We start from the raw sequence: 27,984 nt of genomic DNA, 5'->3' as shown, positions 1-27,984 counted from the left end.
AGCCTTGGGGGCCGGTGGTTGTAAACAGTTTTATTGATGGGGAGGGGGTTGGGGGAGGCAAACTCCAGAGAGGGTCCAGGACTCAGCTGGCCACTCAGCTGGCATGCACGGTCAGCTGGAGGTCAAGGGAGAGGTCACAAGGGGACGGGTGGCATGGGACCCTCTGACCACCCTGGGGCCGTATTTACAGTGGGGCCCGCCCGCCTTCCCCGCCCCCCAGACCACCAAGCCCTTTAGACAGCTGCTGCCAATATGACTTCTGGGCAGGCCCTCCCGGCCCCCCTGCCCGAAACCCCTTCTCGTCTCCCCCTCAAACTCCTAACCGGCACCTTGGAGGCCCCCGGGCCTTCTGGAAGCCCCGGCGCCGGCTCAGCCAACGCCCAGGCCGCTGGGGCCACCGCCTGGCACACAGACAGGTACACGGCACGCGTGGCCCGCCGCGACACACACGCCGGCAGCAGCCCTCGTGGGCACACACACACACCTCCCTCCCCTTCCTGGCCCCTTGCACACGAACACGGCATGCACACACACACACACACCCACACACGCCAGGAGCCTGGGTTGAGGAGGGGCCTGGAAAGGGGGGGGCGGGGAGGTTGGGTCTGCGGCTGCGGCCCCTCCCCTGTCCCGCCGCCTCCAAGCCCCCCCCCCCGGCTGACACCCCGAGAACGGAGTTGTGCAATTGGATAGAAATCTGCAAAAGAAACGCCAATTGGAAAACAAACCCAAATCCACGCGCAGAAGGTCAACCTCAAATCCATAGCACATTCCTCCCGCCCCCCCCACCCCCAAATCGCCTCAGTGTCCCGCGGCCCCGGGCGGGGCGGGGCGGGGCGGGGGGGGGCGCCGAGCTCGTTGTGCTTCCGTGTGGCCGAGGGCCCCCCAGCCCCGAGGGTGGGGTGGGGGTCTTGAGCACCCACTGGAGCTGGGCCGGCTCTCTCGCTCCTGGTTCCCGTGGCTGGCACCGCCGAGGCGTCGGGCCCCGGCCTAGGGCACGGGGGGCGCAGTCCTGTCCGTGCCCCCGTAGGAGAGGAGGTGGGCCAAGTCCGTGCCGGGCCGCGCGTGGCGGCCGCGGTGGCGGTCGCCGGGCCGGCCCTCGCCGCTGTTGAACGTGTGCGTGCGGCGCAGGGCTGCGGCCGGCGGGCCGTGCGGGCCGGGCCTCCGCAGGCTGCCCGTGGGCGGCGGGCTCCAGGGCCGCGGGAGGCCGTCGCCGGCGGGGGCTGGGTCCGAGGGGCCCGTGGGCGCCGACACGACGCGCCGGCGGTCGGGGCTGGCGTGCGGGGTGAGCGGGAAGTCGCCGTGCGAGGCGCGGCCGGGCCGGGCGTAGAGGCGCGCGTCGGGGGCCGGCTCGCCGGGCGCGGGGGGCGCGGGGGGCGCGGGCGGCGGCTCGGGGGCGCGGGCGGGCGCCAGCAGCAGCAGCGACGAGGAGGCGGACGCCGAGAGCAGCGGGTGCCCGTGCTCCCAGGCGCGCGCGGCCAGCCCGTGGGGGTGCGGCGCGGGCAGACGCTTCTGCGGCAGCGGGGTCTGCTCGGGCGTGGGCAGCAGCCCCGAGTCCAGGTCGTGGGGGCCGCCCTGCAGCAGCGTGGCCTTGGCCCAGCCGTTCTGCATCAGGGGGGCCAGCAGGGCCTCGGGGGGGCCCCCGGCGCCGCCGCCGCCCCCCACGCCGCCCCCCACGCCGCCCCCGCCGCGGCCCCCGGGCCCTGCCGCCCGGCGCTCGCCCAGCCTGCTCACGCTCAGCACGGCCTCGCCGCCGCCGTGGGCCAGGATGGCCTCCTTGTCCTTGCGGCGCGCCAGCTCGCGCCGCTCGCGGAGGCCCACGTACCAGCCCACGCTGAAGCCGGACACCACGGCGCCCACCACGAAGGCCGCCACCGACGACGTCACCAGCAGGTTCACCGACACCAGCCCGGCGCGCTCGTCCGCCAGGCTGGCCCGCAGGAGTCCTGGCCGGGAGCGCGGGCCGCGTGAGAGGGGCGGCGGGGGACGGCCCGGTCCCCGCCTCCCGCCGCCTCGGCCCCTCTGGCTGCGGGCGGTCCTCTCCAAGGTCGGCCTGCCCGCCTGTCCGTCTGCTTCGTGGTGTCTCTGTGTCCCCTTCAGAGCCTCTGTCTGCCTGTCTCTCGGCGTCTCTCTGTCTGCTGGGGTCTGTGCGTCGTCTCCCAGGTCTGTCTGTCGGCTTCGTGGCCTGTCTCTTGGTCTGTCTCTGTCCCTCCCCTGCCACCCCCCCTGGAAGTGGGACCCCTGCCCCTCCAATGCCCTGACCCGGGCCACCGCCCTCCCCCAGCCCGCTATCTGGGCCTGGGCAGCAAAGGGCACTAGGAGAACCCTGGTGGTCCCCAGCCCCCAGCCGGCCCGCACTGTCCTTACCTGTACAGTCCCCTAAGCCGGAGGTGCTGGCCCCGGACACGTCCTGCTCAAAGGCGCCTCTAACAGCGGTAAGAAAGGCAGTCAGCAGGAACCCCTCCCAGCCTGGTCATCAGGTGGGTGGGACACCCTCCCGTAGGCCCTCTCCCCCAGTACCTGGTGCCGGGGCTGAGGAAGGTGCAGGAACCATCAGGGGCCCACCCGCAGTAGGGGTCCTGACTGCCGATGCAGTTCCTAGAGCAGACAGGTGACCCGGCGGGTCCATCAACCACAGTCCCCTACAAGGTACCTCTGACTGCCAGTTCCGGGACTCCTTGTGACAAATCTTTGCGCTAGGGGCTACTTGTTCCCCACTTTCTAGATAAGGCGCAGGACAGTTCACTTTTGCCCAAGTGGGAGCCCAGGCGTCATTATTGCCATGATGGCGGGCTCAGGGAAGGATTTCTCCGTGTTGAGGGCTCACGCTGAGACTAGGGGCGCACCAGAACTTTACATCTGATCTTGCCACCCGTTTTAAAGGCAGGGAGACAGCTGTCTCCCTGGTCCCCAGCTTTTGCTCCTGCTGCTCTTAAAGATGTCAGTCAGATCTCATACAGCCCTCTGCCCACAGCCCTCCAGGGCTCCCACCTCTGAGAGCCCAAGTCTCCCCCATGGCCCAGAGGACCCCGCCCCTGCACAACTGCCCCACTCCCCTTGCTGTCCTCCCCTCTTCCCTCTCTCCCGCTCGCTCACTCTGCTCCAGCCAATCGGGCCTCCTTGCTGTTCTTCCAACATAAAAGGCCCGCTCCTGCCCCAGGGCCTTTGCACGAGCTGTGTCCTCTGCCTGGCTCATGGGCTCATCGTTCAATGAGTCAGGACACTGTTGGGCCCTGGACTTGAACTCGGCTCTCCCGGCTTCCCATGCTCATTTCCCCTTGCCTCCCCCTCACCTCCGCAGCCTGCGCCAGGGGGCACTCACTTCATGCACCCTGAGTACTGCTGGCAGCGGGCCACGGGCACGCGGACCACACAGCGGGGGAAGGCTGCCAGCAGGCCACCTGAGGCTGTGTCCAGCTCCAGGCTCAAGAGCCGCCGCCCTGCCTCGCCGCCGCCCGACCGTCCACACCTGCGGGTGAGCAGATTGGCAGGACTCGAGGGCGAGCCCCATCTCCCCGCCCACCGGTCCCACCTCCCGACCTCTGCCCACTTCACCTGTCTGGCCGGTAGGTCTCAAACTCCTCCAGGAAGACACTGGGCCCGGTGGTGCCCGAGGTGCTGGCGTTGGGCCAGATGAGGAACTTGAGGACGGTGCCCACCTCGGAGCCCAGGAAGACAACGGTGTGGTTGCCCCAGGGGCCAGCGCCCACGTCCACAGCCACTCGCGTCAGCTGGTGCCTGGGGCCAGGGTGGGCAGGGGTTAGGCTGGTCCCATAGCCCCTGCGGTGCCCTGGGCATGTGTAGAGACACCACCCATGCCAGGCGGGGGCACATCACAGAGAGACAGACCCCCAAGCTGGACCCCAGCCTGGGCCTGTCCCCCCTTCACCTCTCTCCGCCCCACCACCCCGTCCCCACCACGCGGCCCTGGGTCACTGCATACTCAGCTGTCTGGAGGGCCTGGCTGCAGCAGGACCGCTCTCCCCCTTGCCCTCATGCCCACAGGTGGCCCCCTTCTTCCTCCCCACCCACCACCCCGGCCTGGGCTCTCGTCACCACCCACTGGCCCACCGGACCCCAGCCATGCACGGGGACTGACCGCATTAGAGTCCGTACGATCCAGGGCGCGTGGCCCAGAGAGGGCACCGCTTCGTCCATCAGGGGGTGGGTTTTGACAAAGTTGAGGATCTCATCGGGGAAGGCGCTGGAGGCGTTGTACCGCATGCCAGGAGCTGCACAGCACCCGGGTCTAGGTGGGGAGGAAGCGGTGGTCAGGGCGGCCTCGCGCATCCCTACACAGGGGCTCTGATTTGCCGGGGGACCTGCTGCCCTGCAGAAAGGGCCTCAGTCTTCTGCATCTGTGTAATGGGTACAGCTGAACTCAGCCCCACAAAATCCACCTGGAAGTCCCAGCCCTTCGTCCGAGGGTCAGGACACCCCACCTGGGTACCTGGTTCAGGATCAAGGGGGCTCTCACCGGGGCCGTGGCACCTGATCCTCTGGCACGGGTGTCCAGATGGACTCAGGGGACTTCTGCTCACGGAAGCGGCCTTCAAACACAGCGGCCACCTGAGTCATGTCAAAGGCGCAGACAGCCGAGCCGGGGATGCTGGGGGAGTTAGGGGAGAGGCAGTGGTGAGCCTGGTGCAGGGCACTGCCTTGGACAGGCGCACTGGAGAGCCTTTGTCCCGGTGAAGCTGATAGATGTTCCGTACCCTGGGCCAGAGATGCCACCCATCCACTCCAGTCACTCTGCTTCCTCAACAGGGCTCAGACTGGACCACAGGCTGGCTCCTCCATGGCCACCCGTGTCCCTCCATGGCCACCCACTGTCACTTGCCTGGACATCCAGTCTCCCAGATGTCACTCTTGCCCCCTTTCAACCCATGCCCCGGGGGCTTTCCAAAAATGCACATCTGACCTTGTCTCTCTTCTGCTCCTCACTCTCCCATGGCTCCCTAGAGCTCTCAGGATACAGTACAGGCTCCTCCCAGTGGCTTTTCACCTCTCTGCCCTCATATCCTCTACTCTCCCCCTTGCCTCCTCCTCTCCAGCCACGGGGGCCTCCTCCCTATTATTTAAACATACCAAACTCACTGCAGCCTCAGGGCCTTTGCACATGCTATTCCTTCAACTTGGAATGCTCTTCCCTCTCCTGCCATCTCACACCCATTGGTGGCTCGTTCCAATGTCCCCTCCTCCAGGAAGCCCTCTTTGACCCCCCTCTTCTAAAGGCAGAAGATGAGGACACCCCCCATCTGGCCCCTTCTGACCAAAGGGCCATGGAGGGTCAGTAGCTGGCTTTGTCCCACCCCAGTCTGGGGCTGATGCCGCTCGGGAGTCCAATCTCGCCCAGCCCAGGACCCAGGGAATATATGATGAATGTGGGAGCTCTCTGCTTCTCTCCCCCCAGTGCCCCAGTTTGCTCCCCTCGGGGCCCTCTGACCTGTTGCTGGGGGTGGAGAAAACAGCCAGGACCACAGGCCGGCCCCCCAGGCTGACCACACCCGTGACGGCCTGCAGCACGTTGAAGTAGAAGTGGGAGTCCCCAGGCACAGAGCAGTTGAGCCGCGCCTTCAGGAAGGACGTCCACTGCTTCTCCAGCACCCGAGGGGAACCTCCCAGGTCATTCTTGCACACCCGGGCCACGCGGGACACCACCACCTGGTGCGACAGCAGATAAAATGGGGGCCTGAGCCCTGAGTCCGGGAAGGCTGCCCACAGGCCGCACTGGCCATCACCCAGGCCGGGATGGAGGAGTCTGTCACTGGCTCACCGTGCGACCCCAGTTAGTCACCACACTCCTCTGAGCACCGCATTCCCCAGCAGAAACACGGGGATGTCAGGGATGGTCATCACAACCATGGCCATCCCAGTCGAAATCTCACGTGTTTACAGATTGCTCACTATGTACCAGGCACATAATCCTCATCATCTCCTACACTCCTCCCAAACTCTACAAAGGAGGGGACCAATATCCCCATTGTACAGATGGGGAAACTGAGGACCAGAGAAAGAGAAGTGACTGGCCCAACGTCACACTAGTAGTAAATGGGGAAGAATTCGCACTTAACTGTCCAGCTGCCTGGTGGAGTGAGGGACAGGATAGATGGGTAGATGGGTAGGTGGAGGGATGGCAGGATGAGTGGATAGATGGATGGATAGATGAACAAATGTGAAGGAGATAATGATGGATAGTTAGAAAAATAATGAAGGAGATGATGGATGGATGAATGGATGGATGGATAGATGGATGGGTAGAAGGATGTGTGTATGGATGAATGGATAGATGGGAGATAAATGGGTGGGTGGGTGGATGGATGGGTGGGTGCATGGATGGATGGATGGGTAAGTGGATAAATGGGTGGTTGCATGGAGGAGGAATAGATGGATGGGCAGATGAAGAAGAACATAAGGACAGATCAATGGATGAGTAGATCCATGAGTCGATGGATGAGTTGATGCATAAGTAGATGGATGAACGGATGCATGGGTAGATGGATGAGCGGATGCATGGGTAGATGGATGAGTGGATCCATGGGTAGATGGATGAGTGGATCCATGGGTAGATGGATGAGCAGATGTATGGATAGACAGAACATTGAATGGCACGGATGAATAAGTTATGGGGGGGTAGACAATTGGATATACCAAAGGGTGGACAGATATATGAAGAGATGAATGAGCTAATGAAGAGGATAGATAAGTGGATGGTTAAGTATATGAATGAATGCACAGGTAGCTGGATAAATGGGTGAATAAGGAAATGAGTGGGAGGTAAGGTAGATGAGCGGATGGATGGATGGATGGATGGATGATGGTTGAGTGGATGGGTGGGCAGATGGATAAATGGATAGATAGATACATGAGTTGATGGAATTATGGGTGGGCTGCAGAACACATAGATGGGTGAATGAGAAGGTGGCTAAGTAGGAGGGTAAGTACGCAGATGGATGGACAGTGGATAAAGGATGGATAAATGGTTGAGAGATGGGTGGGTGGACAGGCGAATAGCAACAACACCAGGACTGGAACCCAGAGGTGTTACCTGCCTTCAAACCCATGAACCTCACCCAGGGCTGTGTGCACCAAGGCTGCTCCATAAATGTCTTCCAGCCTCAGAGGCCTGGTCCTGGCTGGAGTGGAGGGTCTTGAGGATCAGAGGTGGAGGGCAGAACCTCTTGCCCCAGGTGGAGATTCATGGATCCACCTCTACTCCCCACTTCCCATGACCAGAGCCTCTCAGCTCCATGCCCCACCACCAGTGCCTCTCAGGGGTGGGAGAGAGAGGACCTCACCTTCTCCAGGTAGTTAAACTCCATCGCGATCTCCCGGAAGAAGAAGTAGATGTGGCTGCCCCACTCCACCGCATGGACAAAGTAGGGCTCTGTAGGAGAGAAAGGGTCAGAACTCAGCCCCTAACATGAGAAATGGAGTTTCCAGGGCTGTGAACACATCAGCTCAGGTGAATGCTTTTACAGTGAAGGGGGGATATTGGCCAATTACCCAGGCAAAATAAAATAGACTCAAAGATTTTTTGGGGGGTGTTGGGTGTCCGAATCCTAAAATCACTGTGTCTACCCTCCACAAACAGCAACATCTACTATTTTTGTCACCTTCTTCCCTCATGTGCTGAAGAGCTAAGTTCCCGCTATATCCCTCTTGTTGTTCCATTTCAGGTTTCCAAACCACCCATTTCCAGCAAGTTCTACTTTAGATCCAACTGAAATCTTTCCTCTAGCTTTGTCTTCAAAGAGGTCAGTAGGTTCCAAAGATGAGATGGGAGTCCCTCTCTGTCTCCTCTGGGACTCTTATTCTGGTGGGGGGATTTGATGAATGCTTGCCCCACCTTTGAACCACTTGGAGTCATGTTTCACAGTTCGCAGAGTGGGCCGGTCCCCCAGGCTGCGGTAGATGACAGCATCGATGGCTAAGAAGTCAGTAACTGTGGCGGTGAAGAGCATTCCTTCTGGATGGGCGTGAGTTGAGGGGAAGCAGGTGAGAAGTTACATCATAGAGGCCAGGGGCAGGGTGGGCCAAAACCTGATCTTCCAAGACTGAGCCCAGAGCCCAAGGAAGCTCCTGTCCCTAGACCGAACCCTGACCCCACCTAAGCCCGAGCCCAGGCTGATCTCCAGCTCCCCCGGCTGAGCCCTGACCTTGGCTGAGTGCTGACCGTGGCCGAGATTCTCTGTTTCACAGCCACCTTCATAATAACCCGCCTCCAAGAGTGGAAAATGCCACACGGGTCAGGGTTGGGGCCCCAGCAGATGGTCAGAGCTGGGGGCACTCACCAGAGAAGAGAGCAACGTTGGCATGTTTGGGGTCGTACGGGCAACGGGCCATGCCGCTAATGTTGTCTCCGAGGGGCTGCAGTGTGTCCATCTGCAGGGGGATGGGGCCTGAGTGACAGCGCTCCTGGCCACACCTGGCAGCCCCCCCACCCCTGAGGAATCCTGCCTCCACCTTGGATGCTGTGTGATTTGGTCAGCCACTTAAACTCTCTAGAGCTTAGTGTACTGTTCTGCGAGCCGATCTAAGAGTCAATTCTAGTTAATCCTATAACTGGCTCGTAGCTTAAGTGAGCTATGGCTTCCCGGATCTCCTTTGGAAGCCTCCTCTGGAGCTCCTGGTGAGGGGCCGAGGAGGGCATATCCAGGAAGGCTTCCTGTAGGAGGTGACGTGGTCTGGGGAAAGTGCCGGGCCAGCAGAGGGCAGGTGAGCCAAGACCAGGAGGTTGGACCTGGGGCATCAGGGCTTGGAAGGGCGGGGACTCACGCTGTAGTTGGCACACACGGGGTTGAAGGCATTGGAACCGCACACAAAGAGCGTGGATTCGTCCCGAAGAAGCAGCACCTTTACAAAATTTCGACACTCGCCCTGGGGTGGGGCGGGAAGACAGAAGCCATGGTGGGCGTGGTCACGGGTGTGGGCGTGCCTAGTAGCGAGGGCTGGAGGGGCTGCGGGGCGGGGCCGGGGATGTGGGCGTGGCCAGGACTGGGACTACATCGGGGGTTGAAAGGGGACTGGATCTTCCAAGTGACTGAGGAACCCACCAAGGCGCAGAAATAATTTGCATCGGCGGCCACTGAAGGGATGGAGTTCCGGCAAGACCAAGGCTGGGGGCGTGGCCATGCCTGAGGACCACTTGGGGGCGTGGCCAGGCTCTCGGGGCGCAGCCATGGCAACAGGAGGGTGCAGGCCCCGGATGGAGACAGAGGCCCATATGCCCCGAGCTGGGCCGGGTTGGGGCGTGGCTGGAGGCGTGGCCAGGGCCCACTCACCTCCTGCTTGCCCTTCATCCGACACACGTTGATGTCACTGGGGTTGGAGGGCCAGGTCAGTTTCTGAGAGCAGAGGCAGCGGTGAGGGGAGAGGGATCCCTGCCGCCCAGTTCTTGCTCCCCAGCCCGTGTCAGGGCCCCCTGGCAGGAGCCGCAAGTGCTGCCCCCACCCCTCCCACCTGGGCCCGCTCCTCACCTGCTGGTACCGCAGCTCCGTGGTCGTGGGGGGCTCCAGCTCCACCCGGTACAGGTTGTCCCTAGGGGAGAGGTGCAGCTAGTGAGGATGGGAGCCTCAACCCCCCCACCCCCACTCTCCATTCTCCTGGCGGCAGAAGTGTGTCCCATACGTAACGTGCAGGGGTGCGCCAGGGCCTCAGCCACGAGCGACTGCAACACTGAACATGCCCCCGCGTGCTCGTGCGTGCCATCACACGCCTCCTCCGGTCCTGAAGTGACCCACAGGTTCTAGCACACCCATACTCCTTGACATGCCACCTCACGCTTACATGCCCCACGGCCTTGGGGGCCTACTCCCAACATGATGAACTGTCCAGTGCCCTTCATCAGGTGCCATCGGGTGCCCCTCCCACCACCTCTCAGTCTCCCCCAGGCTCTTCCCCTCAGCCCCCACCGCAGAAACTGCCTTGGTCAAGGTGAAGTCCAGCAGTCACTTCCCTGTCCTCCTCCCCCTCGTGCAGTGTCTCACCTTGTGCCCCCCTCCTTCTCCTGGGAACTCCTCAGGGACCCAGCTCCCCTCCCACCTCTCCAGGCCCTCAGTCTCTCACCGCTCCCCCGATGCCCAGGCTGGGTCCTCGGGCCTCTTCCCTCCCAGCCGCTCCCTTCCCGGGCGGCCTTGTGCACTCTCCCCACCCCTGTCTATGGCAGGACGACGCCCACAGTCCTGTCTCCAGACGGGCCCTCCCCTGAGCTCCAGACTTGGGGGTCCAGCTGATCCTGGAGGTCTCTTTGCGGGAGGGTCCCGGGCGTCTCACACTCAGCTCGACCACGCTGCACCCGACTGTCCCCACACCTCCTGCCTTGTCGCTCATCTCGGCTGAGGCCACTCTGTCCTTCCAGGGGCAAAGGCCACAACTTGGGAGACACCCTCAACTTGTCACTTCTCCTCGCCTCCCACACATCAGCCAATAGTGTCAGCTCTGCCTTTAATGTCTACCAAGAATTTACCCACTTCTCATGCACTCCACGGCCACCACCCTAGTCCACCCTGAACCAGGGCAGTCACCTTCGCCTTGGTCCCCCTGGCTCCAGCCCTCGGTCCGTCCTTTCCACAGCAATCAGAGGGTACCCATGAGCACCTGAGTCAGGACCCCCTACTCTGCCCACAGCCCTCCAGGGCTCCCCCCTCACTGGGGTAAAAGCCCATGTCTTCCCTGTGGTCCCCAAGACCCCACACGACCTGCCCAGTCCCCTCCCCGCCTTCCCTTCCTCCCCATCTCCCCGGCACCCACTCTGCTCCAGCCAATCGGGCCTCCTCAATGTTCTTCCAACACGCCAGGCCGGATCCTGCCCCAGGGCCTTTGTATAGATTGTGCTCTCTGCCCAGATTTTCTCCCTCTCCCCCGAGATGTCCCCACGGCTGGCTCCTCATCACTCAGGTCTCAACTCAAATGTCACGTTCTCCGAGAAGCCCTGGAGCCCCACATCAGCAGCTTCTGTAGAAACCCAGGGAATCTGACCAAAGAACTGTCCCCACCTGTAGGTGGGGACACACCATAGCCGACTCCAGACTGTAACCACAAGTGGAGTTCAGTCAGCAGCCTTTATATAGTCCCACCCCAAAGATGCCAATTTGTACTCCAGCCAAACAATATGGTCCAGCGTGCAAACCTCCCCAAAATGCCACCACCTGCTCCCCACACCTCACCCTGCACTCTCTGCCGGACAATCCCTCATACCTGTCCCCGATGAACAGGGTCCTGTTGACCCGCAGGACTCGCTGGATGTTAAGGTCGTCAGCACCCTCTGCGGGGGTCAGGCGTCCTGGCCCGCTGCCCACGAACACGGGGTAGTGGTTCAGGTCTGGGGGAGGGGTGTGATCCAGGGCTGGGGTGAGCCTGGTCTGGTGAGCCCTGAGGGAAGTGGGCAGCCGACCCAGCTGGGAAGCAAGACCCTCCCTCCGGACTCCTGCTTCCCCCGGGACCCCCACTCACAGTCCCTGGGGGCCACGCTAAGTGGCGGCGGCTCCTCGGGGAAGAGGCAGTTGGCTCCCCCCAGTAGCAGCAGTAGGAGCAGTGGGGCCGGGCGAGGAGGGGGCGCTCGCGGGGTCCGCATGGCGAGGTCGGGGCGACGAGAAGTGAGACCTGCGGGCGAGAGGCTTGGCGGTGAGCTGCTCTGCCTGCAGTTCCGCCCTCCGCCGAGAGATGGCGCACGCGAGCCGCAGTGGCCTGGACCTTCAAGTACCCGAAAACCACTCCCCATGGGGTCATAATAAAACATAACACAAAGCTCGGCAATATTAGTAACGCCAGCACTTATTTAATTATCAGCAAGACTTTCTGACCACATCGTAGTGAGAGCTCCGGAAACGGTTTCGAACCAAAAACTAATAATGACAATATTTAAATGACTTTGAAATAAAATCATATTAAATAATTAAAAAAACAATCACGATAATGATAGACACAACACTTAACAGCACGTACTTAAATAATTCAATCTCAAAACATATATTCAAGAAATCTTACAATTAAAACAACAATCCTGGGGCACCTGGGTGGTTCAGTCAGTTCAGCGACTGACTCTTGATTTCCGCTTAGGTCGTGATATCAGGGTCCTGAGATTGAGCCCCTCGTGGGCCTTCCTGCTCAGCGCGGAGCCTGCTTGTCCCTCTCCCTCTTCTCCTCCCCCCGCCGCCCCACCGCTTGCTCGCTCTTTCTCTCAAATAAATTAATAAATATATAAAATCTTTAAAAAAATAAACCAACAATCTTAAAATGAAAGGCTTAAAAAATTTTTCAGTCTCTCAGAATTTTATAAACCACAATCTGAGAGTTGCCATACTTTAGAATTGTAGAATGTTCCAGCTAGCTGGGGACCTCAGAGGGGCCTCGGTGAGTCTGACTTCCTTCCCAAGTCCAGGCTTTCTGGCCTCTGCTGGAATACCTCTGTGACAGGCACCTCACTACCCCTCAAGGGAGCCTGCTTCCCGCTCCTGTTCAAGGTAATTTGGAGAACCTGCCCGGTTGTGCAGCGTGGAGACTCCCTCCGGGTGATGATCGGTTGGTGGAAGTGTGAGCAGAACTCACCCTCTGGAACCCAGCCCTCCACATCCCTACCAGCAGGGGTGCAGTCTGGAGGTCCCGAGTAAGAAGCCTGCAGCCTCGTCCTTCCGGGAAGCCACAGGCAAGCCCTGTGCCTCAGTTTCCCCATCTGAGCAGCAGGGACATCGCCACGCCCTGTCCTGGCCTCAGAGCTCCAAGATTCTGAAGCCCTGGTGGTGAAGGTGGTCAGGACCTTTGGCCCTGGAGTGCCTGCCTCTGAGGACTCAGGGCCAAAAAACAGGAAGGCCTTGCGAGGACCAGCAGAGCTTCCTCTCCACGACCCTGGACTTCCAGTATTTGTGACTCAGCAGATGCCCGGATCCCACGTGTTTGGGGGACATGCTTCTGCTTCCTTAAGAGCTTCCTTCCCTGGCTCCTCCCTTGCTCTGCAGCCTCCCATGGCTCCCAGTAACCCCGATCTAGGTCCCAGCCACTGCATTGCAGTCAAGGCCCCCAGTGTGGCCTCCAGCCTGCTGCTGCCTACTCCAGCCCCAGGCCGCTGCCCTCCCCCCCCAGTCTCCTCCCCCACAACACCTGCCTGGGTCATCCCGGCCTCTCAGGTGCTCTGTCCTTTTTTTTTTTTTTTTGATAAACATTTTTCTTTTTATATTGTGTTAAATATATATACCATAAATTTACCATCTTAACCATTTTTAAGTGCAACAGTTCAGCGGCATGAAGCACACTCACACTGTTGTGCAACAATCCCCACCCTCCGTCCCCAGAACTTTCCATCTCCCCACATGGAGACTCTGTCCCCATGAAGCATGGACTCCCCACCCCCTGCCCCAGCCCTGGCTCCCACCATCTCCTCTCTGTCTCCTCTGGGGACCTCCTGGGAGTGGGGTCTGTGGGATGTGTCCTTCTGGGTCTGGCTCCTCTCACTGAGCGCAGTGTACTCGGGGTCCCTCCCTGTTGTGGCAGGTGTCAGGGTCCCTTCCTTTCTAAGGCTGGAGAGTGTTCCCTTGTGGGGACTGACCGCACCGTGTTTATTCATTCACCTGCCGGACACTGAGGTTGTTTCTACCTCTTGGCTGTTGTGAATAAGGCTGCTATGAACTTGGGGTTGCAAACATCTCTTTGAGACCCTGCTTTCAATTCTTTTGTGTATAGACCTAGGATCACACGGTAATTCTATGTTTAACTTCTTAGGGGAACCGCCAGACCGTTTGCCATAGCGCGGCCCCCCACCTCACATTCCCACCAGCAGCCCGTGAGCGTTCCGATTTCTCCACATCCTTGCTAACATGTGTTACTTCCTGGGTTTGCCATCCCAGAATGGGTGTGAGGTGATGCCCTGTGCATTTTGGCCCACATTTTATCAGAACAATATTTAACGTAAGAACCTTCCAAACAAAGCTTCCATTCACTGGCCACGCAGAGCTCCAGAGTCAGGCTGCAAGAGTTCAAATCCCAGCTCTGCCGTTTACATGCTGTGTGGTCCTGGGCAGGTTCTGCCTCTGGGCCTCGGTTTCCTCATCTGTAAAATGGGCATGGGAACAGTACTGATCTCATAGGCCTGTGGCGGGTGTTAGCACAGCACCTGGCACAGCGCACGTGCTCAATAAGTGCTAATTATTATGATTCCTGTTGTTGCTGTTGCCATAGTAAGGACCAGAGGTTGGGGCTGGCTGGTTTCCAGGAATTACTTCACAGAGCCCCCCACTGGCTCTAGCGGGAGCGGTGTAACAGTCAGCCCATTCTGCAGATGTGAACACTGAGGGTCTGATTTGGGGGCTATGGTCCCACCAGAGAGGATGTGGCCGTTGGGTCGAACCCAGGGCTCTCTGGCTCCAGGATCTTGCTCCTAGGTGTTGAGCATCCTAATGACCATAACAAGATCAATAATCACCCAGCCCATTCCCTCAACCCTCAACCCAGACAGGCTAGCAGTAACTTAATACCCAAGTGCATGGACAGGCAGACTGAGGCCCCAGGTCAGGATGGGACCTCATGGCTAACGTTTTCTCCTGGTTTTCTTAACTTTGTGATGCAGCAACTGCAGGCTGGGAAGGGGTTCATTTGCCCCCTCTGTCCACCTGCCCCCAGCCCCACAGATCCATCCAAGGACCCCTGGGGACCCACACTGGGCTTTCCTTGCCCGAACCTGTTTCTCCTACCAGTTCCTCGACTTAAGAACAGCCCCGGCATCCCTTAGCCAAAGAATGGGGTGTTGACCTCCCTGTCCCCTCCCTGTCCCGAGTGCTCTGTAGCCCAGCCCCCACCTCCTCCTACCTGGTCTCCCGGCCTCCAATCCTGCCCCTTCAGTATCCTCCTCAAGGTAGCAAAGGAATCTTTCTAGAACTCAAATCTCACCTGTTTTTCCCCTGCTCTAAACCAGGGTCTCTTCCCCTTGGCACTGTTGACATTCAGGGCGACTATTCTCTCTGGGGGGCTGTCCTGGGTACTGTGGGGGTGTTGAGCAGCATCCCTGGCGCCCCCACTTGATGCCAGGAGAAACCCCAGTGTGACAACCACAGATTTCCCCATTTATCCAGCGTCCCCTGGGGGGCAAAACCAGCCCCAGCTGAGAACTTCTGCTCCGAACCCTTCTATGGCTCCCCAGTGTCCTCAAAATGAAGTCCCAGCTCCTCCCCTCCATTCCATCTCCACCTCTGGACATCTGCACATGCTGTTCCCTCTGCCTGGCACACATTCCTCCTGCTCCCAGTAACCTGGTAAACTTGTTCTTCTCAGACACCTCCTCCAGGAAGCCTTCCCAGATCAGCCCGGATGGGCTTCCTCCAGGCTCCCACGTGCCTGTGTGTCCCCCATCAGCGCCCTGATCCCCCTACCTTCTAACTGCCTGTCTGTCTGTCTTCCCCACTGGACTGTGAGCCTCCTGGGAGGGCAGGACAGGGTCTTGGCCACCACTGTGTCCCCAGGACCCAGCACAGGGCCCTGCATACAGTGGAAGCTCAATAAATAATAAAGGTAGCAAACACCAAGCACTTACCATGTGCCAAGCATTGTAAAAATCCACACAGCACACCCAAGAGGTGGGTGTTGTTAACATGCCCCTTATACAGATGGGGAAACTGAGGCACAGAGCGGCGACATCATGGATGAAATGGAGCTGAGGCTGAAACCCGCTCGGTCAACATTAGTTATTCTGATTATAATGCAGAACTGAACCCCACATGCTTTTTTGGGGGAGTCCAGTCCCACTCACTGCACCTGGCCTCAGTTTACCCCCTGCCCTGGGGTTACTGGAGGCCTCAGCACCTCCCCCCCACAAGACCATCTGCTTCTCTCCATGAAACTCGCAGCGCCTCTGTCAGCAGCCACCCGGCACCCGCCCGCCCGGATGAAGCCCCACCCCCTGCCCGAGCACCTGGCCACCGGGAGCCCCCACCAGGGCCAGATGGGGGGCGCTGCGTGGCCAGCCTGTGCACCCCGCGGCGTGGGGGGGCATCCCTTCACCCACGTGTTTGTCTGCCCGTGGAAGGGGCGTGCCTCCTGCCTGCAGCCCTGGGGACACACAGGAGAGACCGTCATAAGGCCACAGAGCGCCAGCCCCCATCCAGGAGGCCTCATGCTGTGGCAGGGACTCTCTGCTGGAACCCCGACCATCACTCCAACTCTTGGCACACGGTCCCACTGTACAGATGAGAAGACTGAGGCAGAGGTAGAAATCCCTCAAAGCCACCCTACTTTACTTCTCAGGTCCTCAGGTGGCCCCTGGACCGGACCGTCTTCCCGTCTTCCCTGCACCTCAGTTACTGTAACTTTGACATAGGCTCCAGTTTCCTTCTGGAAAACCTCCCACCTGGCCCTTCTTCAGGCCAAGGTGTCTGGGCTACCCTTGGCCATGGGACTTCAGTATAAATTTTAGGATCAGCTGGTAAGTTCCAAACGACAGATAAAACATAAAGCCTGTTGGGGTTTTCACCAGAGCGGTGCTGAACGGATGGATCATGCTGACCTCCCGACTGGCAGCTGGTGCTCCCGGCCCCCAGCTGGAGCCTGCTCTGGCACTCCGACCTCAGCTGGCGGCTCAGGCCGCGCCTGGGAGTCCTCCCCCAGCTCCCCCCAACACCCGGCCCCCCAGCCTCATTCCCTCACCCTCACGCCCAATGCCAGCAAGTCCTGTGGGCTCTGCATTCAAGTTTATCCAGAATCCTCACTCCTTTCCAGTCCGTTCCTGGTCAGCCCCCATCGTCTCTCGCCCAGACCCGCGCAGTCCCCTCCACCCTGGTCCCAGGCTGCCGCCTTCATCCCCTCCACCGTCCATCCTCCCCGCAGCGGCCACCAGAGGGCGCCCGTGAGCAGTCGAGTCAGCTCGACCCTTCTCTGCCCACAGCCCTCCAGGGCTCCCACCTCCCTGGGGGAAAGCCTCTTCCCTGCTGCCCCCAAGACCCGGCACGACTTGTCCCCAGCCCCCTCCCCGCCCTCACTTCCTCCCCATCTCCCCCTCGCCCACTCTGCTCCAGCCACACGGGCGCCCCCCAACAAGGCAGGTGCGGTCCTGCCCCAGGGCCCCAGGGCAGGATAACCGCATCTGTCCTTACTTCAGGTCTCCGCTGCAATGCCACATCTTCAGAGACAGCCCTCCCAGCGCTACCCACCCCCATACTCCAGGAGCCTCTACCCTTTCCACACACCGCTATGCCCCTCCCTACCCGGTATCACACTCTCAAAGTGTCCAATTTAGACCCTTTCTCCTCCGAATGTGGTCCTCAGACCAGCAGCATCAGCCTCACTTGGAGCCCTTAGAAATGCAGAGCCCCCATGGAGCACCTGCGTGGCTCAGGTGGTTGGGGGTCTGTCTGCCTTGGCTCAGGTCACGGTCTCCAGGTCCTGGGATCCAGCCCCAGGTCTAGCCCCATGTCGAGCCCCACGGCAGGCTCCCAGCTCAGCAGGGGGTCTGCTTCTCCCTCTCCCTCTGCCTCTCCTCCTGCTTGTGCTCTCTCAAATGAATAAATAAAATCTTAAAAAGAAAAAAAAGAAATGCAGAGGCCCAAGCCCCACCCCAGACCCACCAACCAGAGCCTGAACATAGTAAGAGCTCACGGGGATCAGCATGCACAACAATCTTTGTGCGTGGGTACCCCCAAATAAAATAATCATCCACATATCAGCCTGTTCAGAGCCTGTCTGCCCCCCTGGACAGGGAGCCCTGTGACGGCAGTCTGGGGTGTGTCTTGGCCAACGACGTGTCCCCACAGCATCTGGCACCACACTGGTGCTCAATAATGTCTTGTTGTAAGTGAATGAACTAAGCGTCAGCATCAGGAGCGGACTCCAGATCTGCCCTCCTCCCTGGTTCCACTTGGCCCGTGTCCACAGGAATGTGGGTCCCCCCCCGCATGTCCACAGGCCCCGATGTCCACAGCACGTAATAGCCTCTGTGTGTTCACACGTATCCATAGATGCAACCACAGCACATGCGTGTGCCCCAGCCATGGCGGGCCGTCTGCACGTGTGTGCACACGCCCACGTGTCAGACTTTATATACCCATCCCCCACATTAAGCTGCTGCCTGCCACCCCCTGGCCATCAAACAGTTTCCGAGGACCTCAATTCCCCTGTGGGCACCAGGCTGGCCAACCCTGGGTCTAACCTTGTCGGTGGATTGGGGAAACTGAGGCCCAGAACGCGGGCTGGACGGACAACACTGTTAGCTGAAGAGCTCCAGGTTAGCGGCTTGGTCTCCAGCATCGCGCGGCCCAGGTTCAAATCCCGGTTCTGCGATCCGACGGGTCCCCCCACCCCTTCCGTGTGGGCCTTGGTTACCCCACCTATATGCAGGTGACTACAAGTCCAAACCCACAGTGTTGCCGATGGGAGGACATCATGCAGACTAGCGCCATCCAACAGAAAACTGCGCCCACACGTGTCCTTTTCAATTTCCGGGCAGCCACATTCAAAAGGGGAAATTCATTTTAATAATGTGTTTTATTTAACCCAACAGATCCAAAATACTGTTATTTCCACCAGTAATCAATGTAAAAATGATCAACGAGACATTTCGACATGCCATTTTTCGCATTTAATCTTTGGAATCTTGTATGTGTTTTACTTTTAGAGCATATCTCGATTCGGGCCAGCCACATGTGATTCAACAGCCACATGTAGCCAGTGGCCGCTGCTGCCGACAGCTCAGCTCCAGAAATAAGCCCAGAGCTAGGAAGGATTCCCCCACCCCTCAGCCTTAGCAGGGAAGTTCTACCTTCGATCTGCCTTAAATCCCTCTTGCTTCCAGAGGCTCCCAGAAGCTAAAAGCCTGGGGGCTGGAGTTTTGGTCCCTCCTGGGGCCTGGGCATTTCCCGCTGGGGCTTTTGAGAATTTGGGCTCGAAGGGCAATGCCACTGTCCTCTCTGATCCCTCTCCCCCCAAGCAACTCTTGGCAAGCTCAACCCACACCATGCTCAAAGGCCTGCAATGGCTCCCTAGTACCCCACAGAAGAAAGAGCCGATTTCTGTGTGCTGACATTTAAGGATCCCTCCCACCCTGGGAATGACCTTAACCTTCACTTGCCTTCATCTCCTGCCAGGCATGCCCAGAATTCACCAGTCCCACATTCAGGTCTTTGCTCAAGCTGTCCCCTCTGCCAGGGGGATGTCTTCAGCCTTCTCAAGGCCCAGCTTCTCCCCAGGACCCCCTCAATCACCCAGACATAGTCACCTTGCTTTTGCCCCTTGAAACCCCCCAGCCAACTCCTGCTCACCATCTATATCAGCTACATGTGGATGTCCCCTTCTCCAGGAAGCCTTCCTTGATTGCCCTGGCTGAGCCTCAGTGTCCCTGGGCTTCCCCAGCCACTGTTCCTCTCTCACCTCCACCCAACCTCACCAACCTGGGAGCTTCTGTGTCCAGCTCTGGCTCCCTGTACCTTACACCGGGAGCTGTCCATTCACTCCTTAGATGAGCAATTATTGTGTGCCTACTGTGTGCTAGGCACAGTTCCAGGCACGGGGACACGGCAGTGACCAAGACAGTGGCAAAGCCCTGCCCTTGTGGGGCCCCCACTCCACAGGGGGGACGGGGGGTATGCATGTTACCAAATGACGGTAAGAATGGCAGGGGGTGGCAAAGGGGCTGCTCAGGTGTGGGGCTGGGGGGCCCCTGGGGGAGGGACATTCCAGCTGCAGCCTGGGGATTGAGGAGGGAACAGCAGTGAGGATGTGGGGAAGGGTGCTCCACAAGGGCAAAGGCCTGGGGGCTGGAACTGTTCCAGGAGCAGTGGGAAGGTCCCAGCGGGTGGAGGGAGGCTGCCCTATCTTGAGAGAGGACCCCTGGGATTCTCCCCCTTCTCCAGACCAGACACTGTGCCTCAATTTCCTCCTCTATAAATTAAGGCACCACACCAGGGCCCGGTACGCAGGTGTTTACTTGACGTGAAGTGGCCTCGCCGGGTGGCCTCGGGCCGGCAGCTCACCCTCTCTGGGTCCCTCTGGGCCACGGCAGGGGACTCAGTGACTCTGGGCCAGGCTCGGAGCCCCTGTTTCTCCATCTGCCATGGCCGGGATGGGGGCGGGATGCCCGTTTCCAGTTCCATAGAAGGAGCTGCTGTCAGCCTGACGGCCCCAGGATTCCAGCTCCGGGGCCCGGCGTCCCCGGGGGGATCGAGTAACCCAGCCCGGCGGCCGGGCCCCTGCGCCTTCCAGGTCTAGTTACCAGCTCTGCTTACAGCTGCCCCCTCCAGCTGCCTCAGTCGCCCCCCGTGGCAGCCCAGTCGGGCTTCGGGGCTGTCTAGGAACTTGGCAGAGCTGCCAGAGGGAGTCCCTGGGGCCCTGGCCATGGAGGGGCTGGGGAGAGAGAGGCCCCCTCGCCCTCCAAAGGCTGCTGGATGCCGGTTAACTCGTCCCTGGCCGGCCTGGGGGACAGCAGGGCCTCCTCCCGCTCCCTCCTCTGCAAATCGGGGCCCGCAACGCCGGCTCCTTGGCACGCAGTAGGCGCTCCAGATCCCAGCCCGATGAGCGTCCTGCGAACAGTCCCTACTTGCAAAAGAGCCGCGAGGACGTGTTTATTCCGGACGTCCTGAGCTCCTACTGCACCAGCATGCCAGGAGGGTCAGCCGTGACCGGGGTCGTGCACGCCAAGGGCTTGGCACACAGCTGGGCTGACGGCACACACGTTCGTGCTGAGCGTCTCTTTTGAAGACGACGGGTGCTCAAGAGTTCCTGAGCCACCTTCCGCGTGCAGCCCACGGCGGCCCGGCGGAGCTGGGATCTAAGCTAAGATTTCACGAAGCCCCGTGCTGGGCCCAACCATTCACATGTATGAACTCATTTCCTGCCCACCCCAACCCAGTGAGGCAGAGACCAGCACCATCATCTCTGTTGCGTGGATGGAAAAACAGGCCCAGAGACGTGAAGCCACCTGGCCAAGGTCACACAGCACGGAAACGTGCGGCTGGAGTCCGAACCCAGGGCGCTGGGTTACGCTGCCTCTTGCCAAGTGCCCACGAGGCGCCATCTGTCTACGAGGCCGCACGGCCCAAAATGCACATTTGCGGATAAGCAAGCGGAGACCCAGAGAGAGGCTATCCTGTCCCCAGGCCACTCGGGGAGCCAGGGTGGGGAACAGGTGGGAGAGATAGGACCTCAAGCGGGGGGCCACGGACTGGCCCCCGGGGGCCCCAGGCCCAGATGGGGAGGGAGGGGGGCTCCTGGGTAATTAATTTTAATCACTGTTTGGAAATTGGGCCGCCAGGAGGCAAGTCAGAAGCAGCAACTTGTAATTAGGAACGGGGGAGGGGGGGCTGCTTTCTCCACGATGCAGCGACCATTCTGAGAAAATTAAAGTGTCATTTATACCCAGTGGGTAATTAGAGGGCCCTGGAGGGGGCCGCCCGAGGGGGCTGGGGGCTCCTGGGGAATCCAGAGTGGGGCTGGGGCTGGGGCTGGGGGGGCGAACACCCACAGATTCCCAAGGGGGGAATTCTGGGTAGGCCTGGGGGCAGACAGACCCTGTCCTCAGCCCCAAGTTGAAGGAAATGCAGGGGAGCTGGGCCCTGCTCTTGGGGCCAGTTCTGGGGGACAGAGGGGAGTAAGGCTTGGCTCTAGGGGCTCCACTTTAGGGAGGACAAAGAGATCTGGTTCTTGCCCTTGGGGTCCAAAAAGACAGCGAGCCCGGTCCTCCTTTCTTGGGATTCTGGGAGCCGTCCCTCCTCTCCCCCAGGTTGATCCCTCCAGATTCCTCCAGCCACTCTGCCCCTCCCCCAGAGGCCATGTGTGGGAGGCCACGGGGATCCCCAAGTGCGAGGGGACCAGAAGGGCAGGTCTGCAAGGGGACACCACTAAGAGATGCTGGGCGGGAAGCAGGCAGGGTTGTGCTAAGTGTTGCTGGGAACGGAAGACCTGGCAAACGAACTTAAAGAAGACAAAGGCGGGAGATAGGTCCTAGGGGACGGCCCTGGGGTCAGAGTGGACCACAAGTCCTGGTGAGTCAGGGCTCAGGAATGGCAGAGATGTTGGCAGAGTGACGTGGACTCTGGGGGATGGGGCATGAGAACTGTGCGACAGTGGAGAAAAAATAGTGAGGGCCAGAGGCCCCTGTTTTCTGGGTGACCTCAGGGAATTTGCCACCCCAATCTGTGCCTCATTTCTCCTCAGAGCCTGGGGCTCAGACCTTCAAAGGGGAATGGCAGCAAACACTCAGGGGCATCTATTGTTTTCCAAGCTCTGTGCTGTGGGCCTTACAGAAAGTATTAGTGGGGTAGGTGGGAAGCGTTCTTCTTATCATTTTATGGTTGAAGAAACAGGCCCAGAGTGGGTGAGTGACAGGCCCAAGTTTGCACAGCCAGGAAATGGCCAAGCTGGACTCAAACCCAGGCCATATGGTCTAGACACTACACTCTTAACCATAGTACTCCCTACGCCTTAGAGAAAGGGGCCTTGTTTCTCTCCACATCCTTCTGTAAGAAGTCCCAGATCTACCCCATCCACCAACTTCTTTCCCCCTCCCCTGCCTCAGCTAGGCTGGACCCCATCATTGCTCATCTGGACCAGCACGGAGGCCTCGGCCCTGGTCTCCCAGCTCTGGCCCTTGCTGCCCGCAGACTGTCCTCCCTACAGCAGCCATAAGAGGGCTGTGAGCCCTGGGTCAGGTGCTGCCCCCTTGGCCCACAGCCCTCTGGGGTTCAAGCCTCACTTGGGTAAAAGCCCAAGTCTTCCTCTGAGGCCCCCAAGGCCCTGCAAGACCTGCTCCTCCTTCCCTCTCTAACCCTCACTCACTCTGCTCCAGCCATGCAGGCCTCCAATGTATACAATGCACCTGGCAGGGTCCTGCCCCAGGGCCTTTGCACTGCCTCTACCCTCTTCCTGGAATGCTCTTCCTCCAGATCTTCACATGACTGGCTCCATCCCATTTTCCAGGTCTCAGCTCAGTTGCCACCTCCTCAGAGACACGCTCTTTGACACCATCAGCCCCGCCCTCCTCAGCTACACGATCCAGTATTACTGTCTTCAGGAAAACTTATTATACTTGATTTACTCTATTTCCCTAGTTGGTATCCACGTCCCCACCTGGATGTGAGGTCAACAAAGGCAGGGCCAGTCTGCCTTGGTCATTGCCGGGTACCCAGAACCTAGCACCTAGTAGATAGACACCTATTAAATATCTGTCACCTCATGAAGTGAGAGCAAAGACCACACAGCTCCAAATGAGATCAGAGCCAGAGGCCACAAAGTTTCTGCTTCTCAAAGTTGTTCTTTTTTCTGGAGTAAGAAAAACAACAGGACTATGCCTAGCATATTGCCTGTGTCCTCTTCTTTAAATGTTCAACCCTAAGGGAGAGAAAATAGCGTCTATGGGTAAATTGAGTCTCAAAGAGGGGGCATGAGTGCATGAGTGAATGAGCAAAGACACGGACTCAAACCCACGTAAGTCTGATCCAAGTGGGCAATCTCTAAGGGCAATAATTCAGTGAGGCTGTCTCAACTGCCCAGGGGCTCTGACCCCTTGGCCTCTGGGAAAAGTTCTAAAACTATCAAAATATGTAGCCAACCCCACTGTGAACTCCTACACATCCATCATTTCCCCAGCTTCAGTGCCCCGCCTTTGTTCATCTTCTCTGATCCACTGGGCAGAGACCAACTTTCCCCAGCCCCATTTGCTCCTTACACCTGGACTCTGACTCCATGTAGCAGAGAGGGCCAGGGTCCTCCTGTTTCCCCTTCTCCAGCCTGGAAGCCCCTTGAGGGCCAACTAAACACCTGAGCTAAAGCCTTTTTCTCTGGGATCCCAGTGTCACCCAGCGTGGGGCACGGCACACAGGGGCCAACAGGAGCTTTTGTTGAGTGACTGATCTCCCCAGCTGCCCTGGACCAGATCTCCCCCAGGGCCCCTCTTAGAACCCATGATCCTCTTCTGGGTTCCTGCAGTTAGGAAGTTCTCCCCTAGGTCTGCCCTTGGAAAGCAGGCTCAGCCAGGGCCAACATGCATCCTGGGAAATGTAGTCCTCACTAGCCTGGGCCTCCTCCCAGCAGGCCCTGGGGCGGACACCAGTGAAGGGTCATGAAGGGGGGCTGGTGGGGCACCGTATCCCTGCCCAGAGGAATGGAAGAGGGGTCTCCAGCCTCTTAAGTCACCTCTGTGGCACATTCTAATGCCTGTCACTTTACGTGGACATCCCCAAAGGCCAGGTGACAGACAACCGTGATAATGAGAGAGTACATGGCTCAGGTCCAGACCGATCAGGACACACACTGAACCCTGGCTCTGGTGGGCCAAACCTGCGCTGTGTCTAGGGTGGGGGGGGTCGGTCTGCAGCCGCTCCTGGGTAATTCATCCACAGGATGTGGGGCAGATGGCTGGGGCCTGAGTCCGGGGCTGCTTGGAGCCTCAATTTCCCTACTTCTGCTCAATGGGGCCACACTCACAGTCAGCCCTCATCACTGCTGGGTCTTCCAGGAATCAGACTGAGTATCCCCAGCCCCTTAAATGGCTTAGAGTTTCAGAATCACAGTATCTTAAATATTATAGTTCAAAAAACCCCACAGAACCTGGAAATTTAGAAGAAATTTGGAGGATCGCCTGGGCCTTGACCAATATCAGAATTATTTTTCCAGGATTCTGGAAAGATGGCTATCAACCTCACTTGCCTGCCTCCCGGGACAAGCAACTCACTACCACTCCAAGCAGCTCACTGCGTTTCCAGGAGCCCGTCTCCCGGTAGCTACCCTTCCTTTCGGCTGCTCAAGGTCCAAAACGTTGCCCATTCCCTCCCCTGCTCTAAAACCTTCCGTGGCTCCTAACTGCCCTTGGGATAAAGCCCAAGCTCAACTTGGCATTCTTGGACCCTACCCAACTCTCAGGCCTAATTGCTCTTTATCTCCCACCCCTAAAATAGTCCAGCCACTCAGGGCTCCCCCAACACACCCTGCCGTGGCTATTCTTGCCGCTCACTCCCTCTACTTCAAATCCCTGTCCTCCTCTTCTCCTGGGATCATCCTTCCCATCCCTCCAGTCCCAATACCAGCACCCCCTCCTCCAGGCAGTCCTCCCTGATTCCATTTGTCCTGACCCTGGCTGAGGCCTCTCTGGACACTCCAGCATCTTCTGACAAAGGGCCAGGCATGCAGGACGGGCCCCACCCCGGGGTCAGCCAGAGATACCACCTTCCCAGGAGACGGGAGCGACCGGCATGTCCTTCAGCCTTCAGGGACCCAGCTCACCTGTCCTGCGGGCTGACGTCAGGGTCACCTTTCCAAGGACAGTTTGATTTCTATCTTCCAGGTCCAGTGCCATGTAACCCCAGCAACTCCTGTCTCAAGCCCTGGGCAGCCACTGCAGATGACAAACCCTCCTTCGGCCTGTCTCCAGCACCTTCCTTGCCCAGTGGACAAAGGCGGACACAAAACCTAGAGGAGGAGGGGCCCCTGCCGGGTAAGCAATACCTCCGCACAGAGACACTGTCTCACCCCAAAGCAGAGGAGGCGACAGGACCCGGAGGAGCGGTGGGTGCCCAACCCCAGCAGAAGGTAGGCAGGAACTGGAGGGAGAGTGGAGAGGTACAAATCCAGGGCATTCTTATGTGACCTCTCTTTGCCTCATCTCCCTCCACTCAGGCCCTAAACCCAAAGATCGCCTCCTGGGGAGATGGCAACCCAGAGAGGACTAGACACCTGTCTGAGGTCACACAGCTGTGGCCCTCTTAGCCCCAGCTCTTTCCTCTACACCGAATTTTTTTCTTTTGAAGAGGGCTGGGGCACTGGAAGCTCCAGGCCCAAATTTCCACAAAGCCCAGAGTGGACAGGGTGGTGCTGGGTCCAGGGTAACCTCTGGGAGGGCTCCTGGGCTTCAGCTGATGTGGCAGCTCCTTTCCCCCTTGACCCTGTCTAGCAACCTCAGGAGAGGAGAGGTCTGGCTTCCCTCTTTGCCCACTCTGCCAATTTCTTGGGCCTCAGTTTCCCCATCTACTCTTGGGAACAGGCCAGTTCACATGCCATTTGAATGAAGCTTTTGCCAGGCCACCACTTACCCAGTATTCAAGGGATCTCCTATGGGCCACAGTGACCTCCCAGCCAACTTCCCAGAGAGCTTAGGACCCCCTCCCAGGTGGGCCCTGGACCCACTGGTGAGCCCCAGCCATCTCCCCACATGCTGTACTCATTCTAAATAGAGTTTAGAGCAATTGCCCAGATACATCCCCAAATTCACCCCTGAATAGCGTCTACTAGGATTTGGGAAAGAGGCTGGGTGGGGGGAGCCCATGGAGGAGGGGATGCTCCAGCCAGTGGACTCCTTGAGAAGCTGAGGGAACCCAGAGAAACATGAAGAAATGCAGTTTTGTAAATGGGGTGGGGGGTCTCTTCTGTTGGCCCAGCCATTAGCCACCCTCCCGCTTTCCTCCTTAAGCCCAAACCCAGATCCCCAAAGCTTGAAGGTCCCTTCTTCTAACTCCAAGCCTCAGTTCCCCTCCAGTATGCGGGTCAAAGATGACAACCTCCGGGGTGGGGGGTGTGGGGGGAAGGGGCAGGGAGGGTAGGATGCCAAAGACCTCAGCCAGAGAGGGCCAAATAGGGGCTGAGGGTCTGTGAATCGCCTCCAGCCCCAGGACTCTTGCAAATACTCCCAGCTCCAGCGTCTACCGGGGCAGGGGTGGGGGGTGGTTCCTACAGCAGCGCCCCCTCTGGGAGGTGCCCTAAACTCGGAGGGCGCCCGCAGGCGGAGAGCAGGGCGGAGAGGGGGGGCACGTGACCCCCGCCCGGGGGACCAATCAGCGTCCGCAGGAGGGGGGCCACACTCGGCGCCCCCCACCTCTCCCGGCGCGCTCGGAGAGAGACGCTTTCTTTGTCCCTTTGTCAGCTCTTGGGGGGCCCCGAACCCCCAGGCCCCCACTGCAACGGGGGGATCCGGACAGGCTGGCTCTCTCCCCCCACCGCGGCCCCTCCCCCGCGGCCCGGGCCCTGGACTCTTTCTGGGCCGGGCGTGCGGCAGGAGAGGGCTCAGCTGCGCCCAAGGTGCGGCGGCTGGACCGCCGAGGGGGGTGGAGGGGCCTCACCGGGCCAGGACCACCGCACCGGTCCCGGGTCCGCCTCGACTTAGCTCTCAGGGCTCCGCCCCCCAGCACCACCCCCCCACCCCCGGCCAGCAGGCCCCTGCCGGCCCCGAACCCCCCACCTGGGCCCGAATCCAGCTCCCCAGCGGCGCAGCCGCGAGCCCCGTTATTGTGCCTCCCACGGCCCCCCCGGACAAAGTCTCCACCCGCTGCGGTGCCGACAGAACCCCCATTATAGCCCCACATACAGGCCCCCAGGCAACAATCCAGGCCCCCCCAGCCGCGGTGCCATTAGACTCCCCCATTATGGTGCTTCATTCAGCGCCCCAGGCCCAAATCCAGCCCCTTCCAAGCGATGCTACTGGACCCCCACTACACCGTTCCATACAGTGGCCCCCCCTAAAATCCAGCCCCCTCCCCAGTTGCGTCGCTGACAGATCCTCCCGCGATAGCGCTCCACAAACCCCCTCGCCGGCCAAATCCATCCCCCTCCCGGCGGCGGGGCCCTCCGGCCCCCATCCTAGCGCCTGACCCGGCCGCCCCAGCCGACGATTCAGCCCCCCAGCTGCGTGCCGACAGACACCCCGGGACTGCGCCGCCCCCAGCCCCCTCTCGCAGACGCCCCGGGGCGCTTACCTCGGAGCCGCCGCGCCGCGAGTGCGCGGGAGGGAGCGCGAGGGCGGGAGGGCGCGGGCGGGGGGGGGGGTCCGTGCGCGCACCTGTCCCGGCCCGGCCGGCTCAGCCGGGCATCCCGCGCGGGGAGGGGGCTGGGGGCGCGCGCTCTCCCCGCCCCCGGCCCGCGGCGCCTCGCTGGGGGAGGGGGCTCAGCCCCGGCCCCCCGCGCGCTGGCGTCGGCTCCGGGGGGGGCGCTGCGCGGCGGCCGGACCCGGGGCGCGCCGCGGCCGCATCTCCTCCGCCCGCCGCGGCCGCCGCTGCGACTCGCGGCTCCGCCACCTCCGCCCCCCCTCGG

General features: G+C 60.0%; 1 protein-coding gene across 5 annotated transcripts; it reads right to left on the bottom strand.

Annotated features, from left to right (window-relative positions):
• Nucleotides 1-10: 10 nt before the first annotated feature.
• Nucleotides 11-27,713, bottom strand: SEMA6B (semaphorin 6B). 5 transcript variants are annotated; one of them, XM_036115996.2, is made up of 17 exons: nucleotides 27,651-27,713; nucleotides 11,455-11,604; nucleotides 11,200-11,323; nucleotides 9,480-9,540; nucleotides 9,285-9,347; nucleotides 8,779-8,880; nucleotides 8,295-8,385; nucleotides 7,850-7,969; nucleotides 7,299-7,387; nucleotides 5,447-5,664; nucleotides 4,478-4,609; nucleotides 4,100-4,249; nucleotides 3,556-3,738; nucleotides 3,323-3,469; nucleotides 2,521-2,598; nucleotides 2,368-2,426; nucleotides 11-1,946 (listed from the first exon to the last, which is right to left on the bottom strand). In XM_036115996.2, exons 2-17 carry the CDS (start codon nucleotides 11,573-11,575, stop codon nucleotides 991-993), a joined length of 2,694 nt encoding a protein of 897 aa, XP_035971889.2. In that variant the 5' UTR covers nucleotides 11,576-11,604; nucleotides 27,651-27,713; the 3' UTR covers nucleotides 11-990. The 5 variants fall into 5 exon arrangements, with proteins under 5 accessions (XP_035971889.2, XP_077913404.1, XP_077913409.1 ...); XM_078057278.1 differs by lacking the exon at nucleotides 27,651-27,713 and adding an exon at nucleotides 12,550-12,818; XM_078057283.1 differs by lacking the exon at nucleotides 27,651-27,713 and adding an exon at nucleotides 12,580-12,818.
• Between the last annotated feature and the right edge of the window lie 271 nt (nucleotides 27,714-27,984).

The sequence above is a fragment of the Halichoerus grypus genome, chromosome 1, assembly GCF_964656455.1.
Source record: "Halichoerus grypus chromosome 1, mHalGry1.hap1.1, whole genome shotgun sequence".
Classification (NCBI taxonomy): Eukaryota; Metazoa; Chordata; class Mammalia; order Carnivora; family Phocidae; genus Halichoerus; species Halichoerus grypus.
The sequence above is the reverse complement of the archived record's forward strand: the minus strand, read 5'-3'. Positions and strand labels throughout refer to the sequence as shown.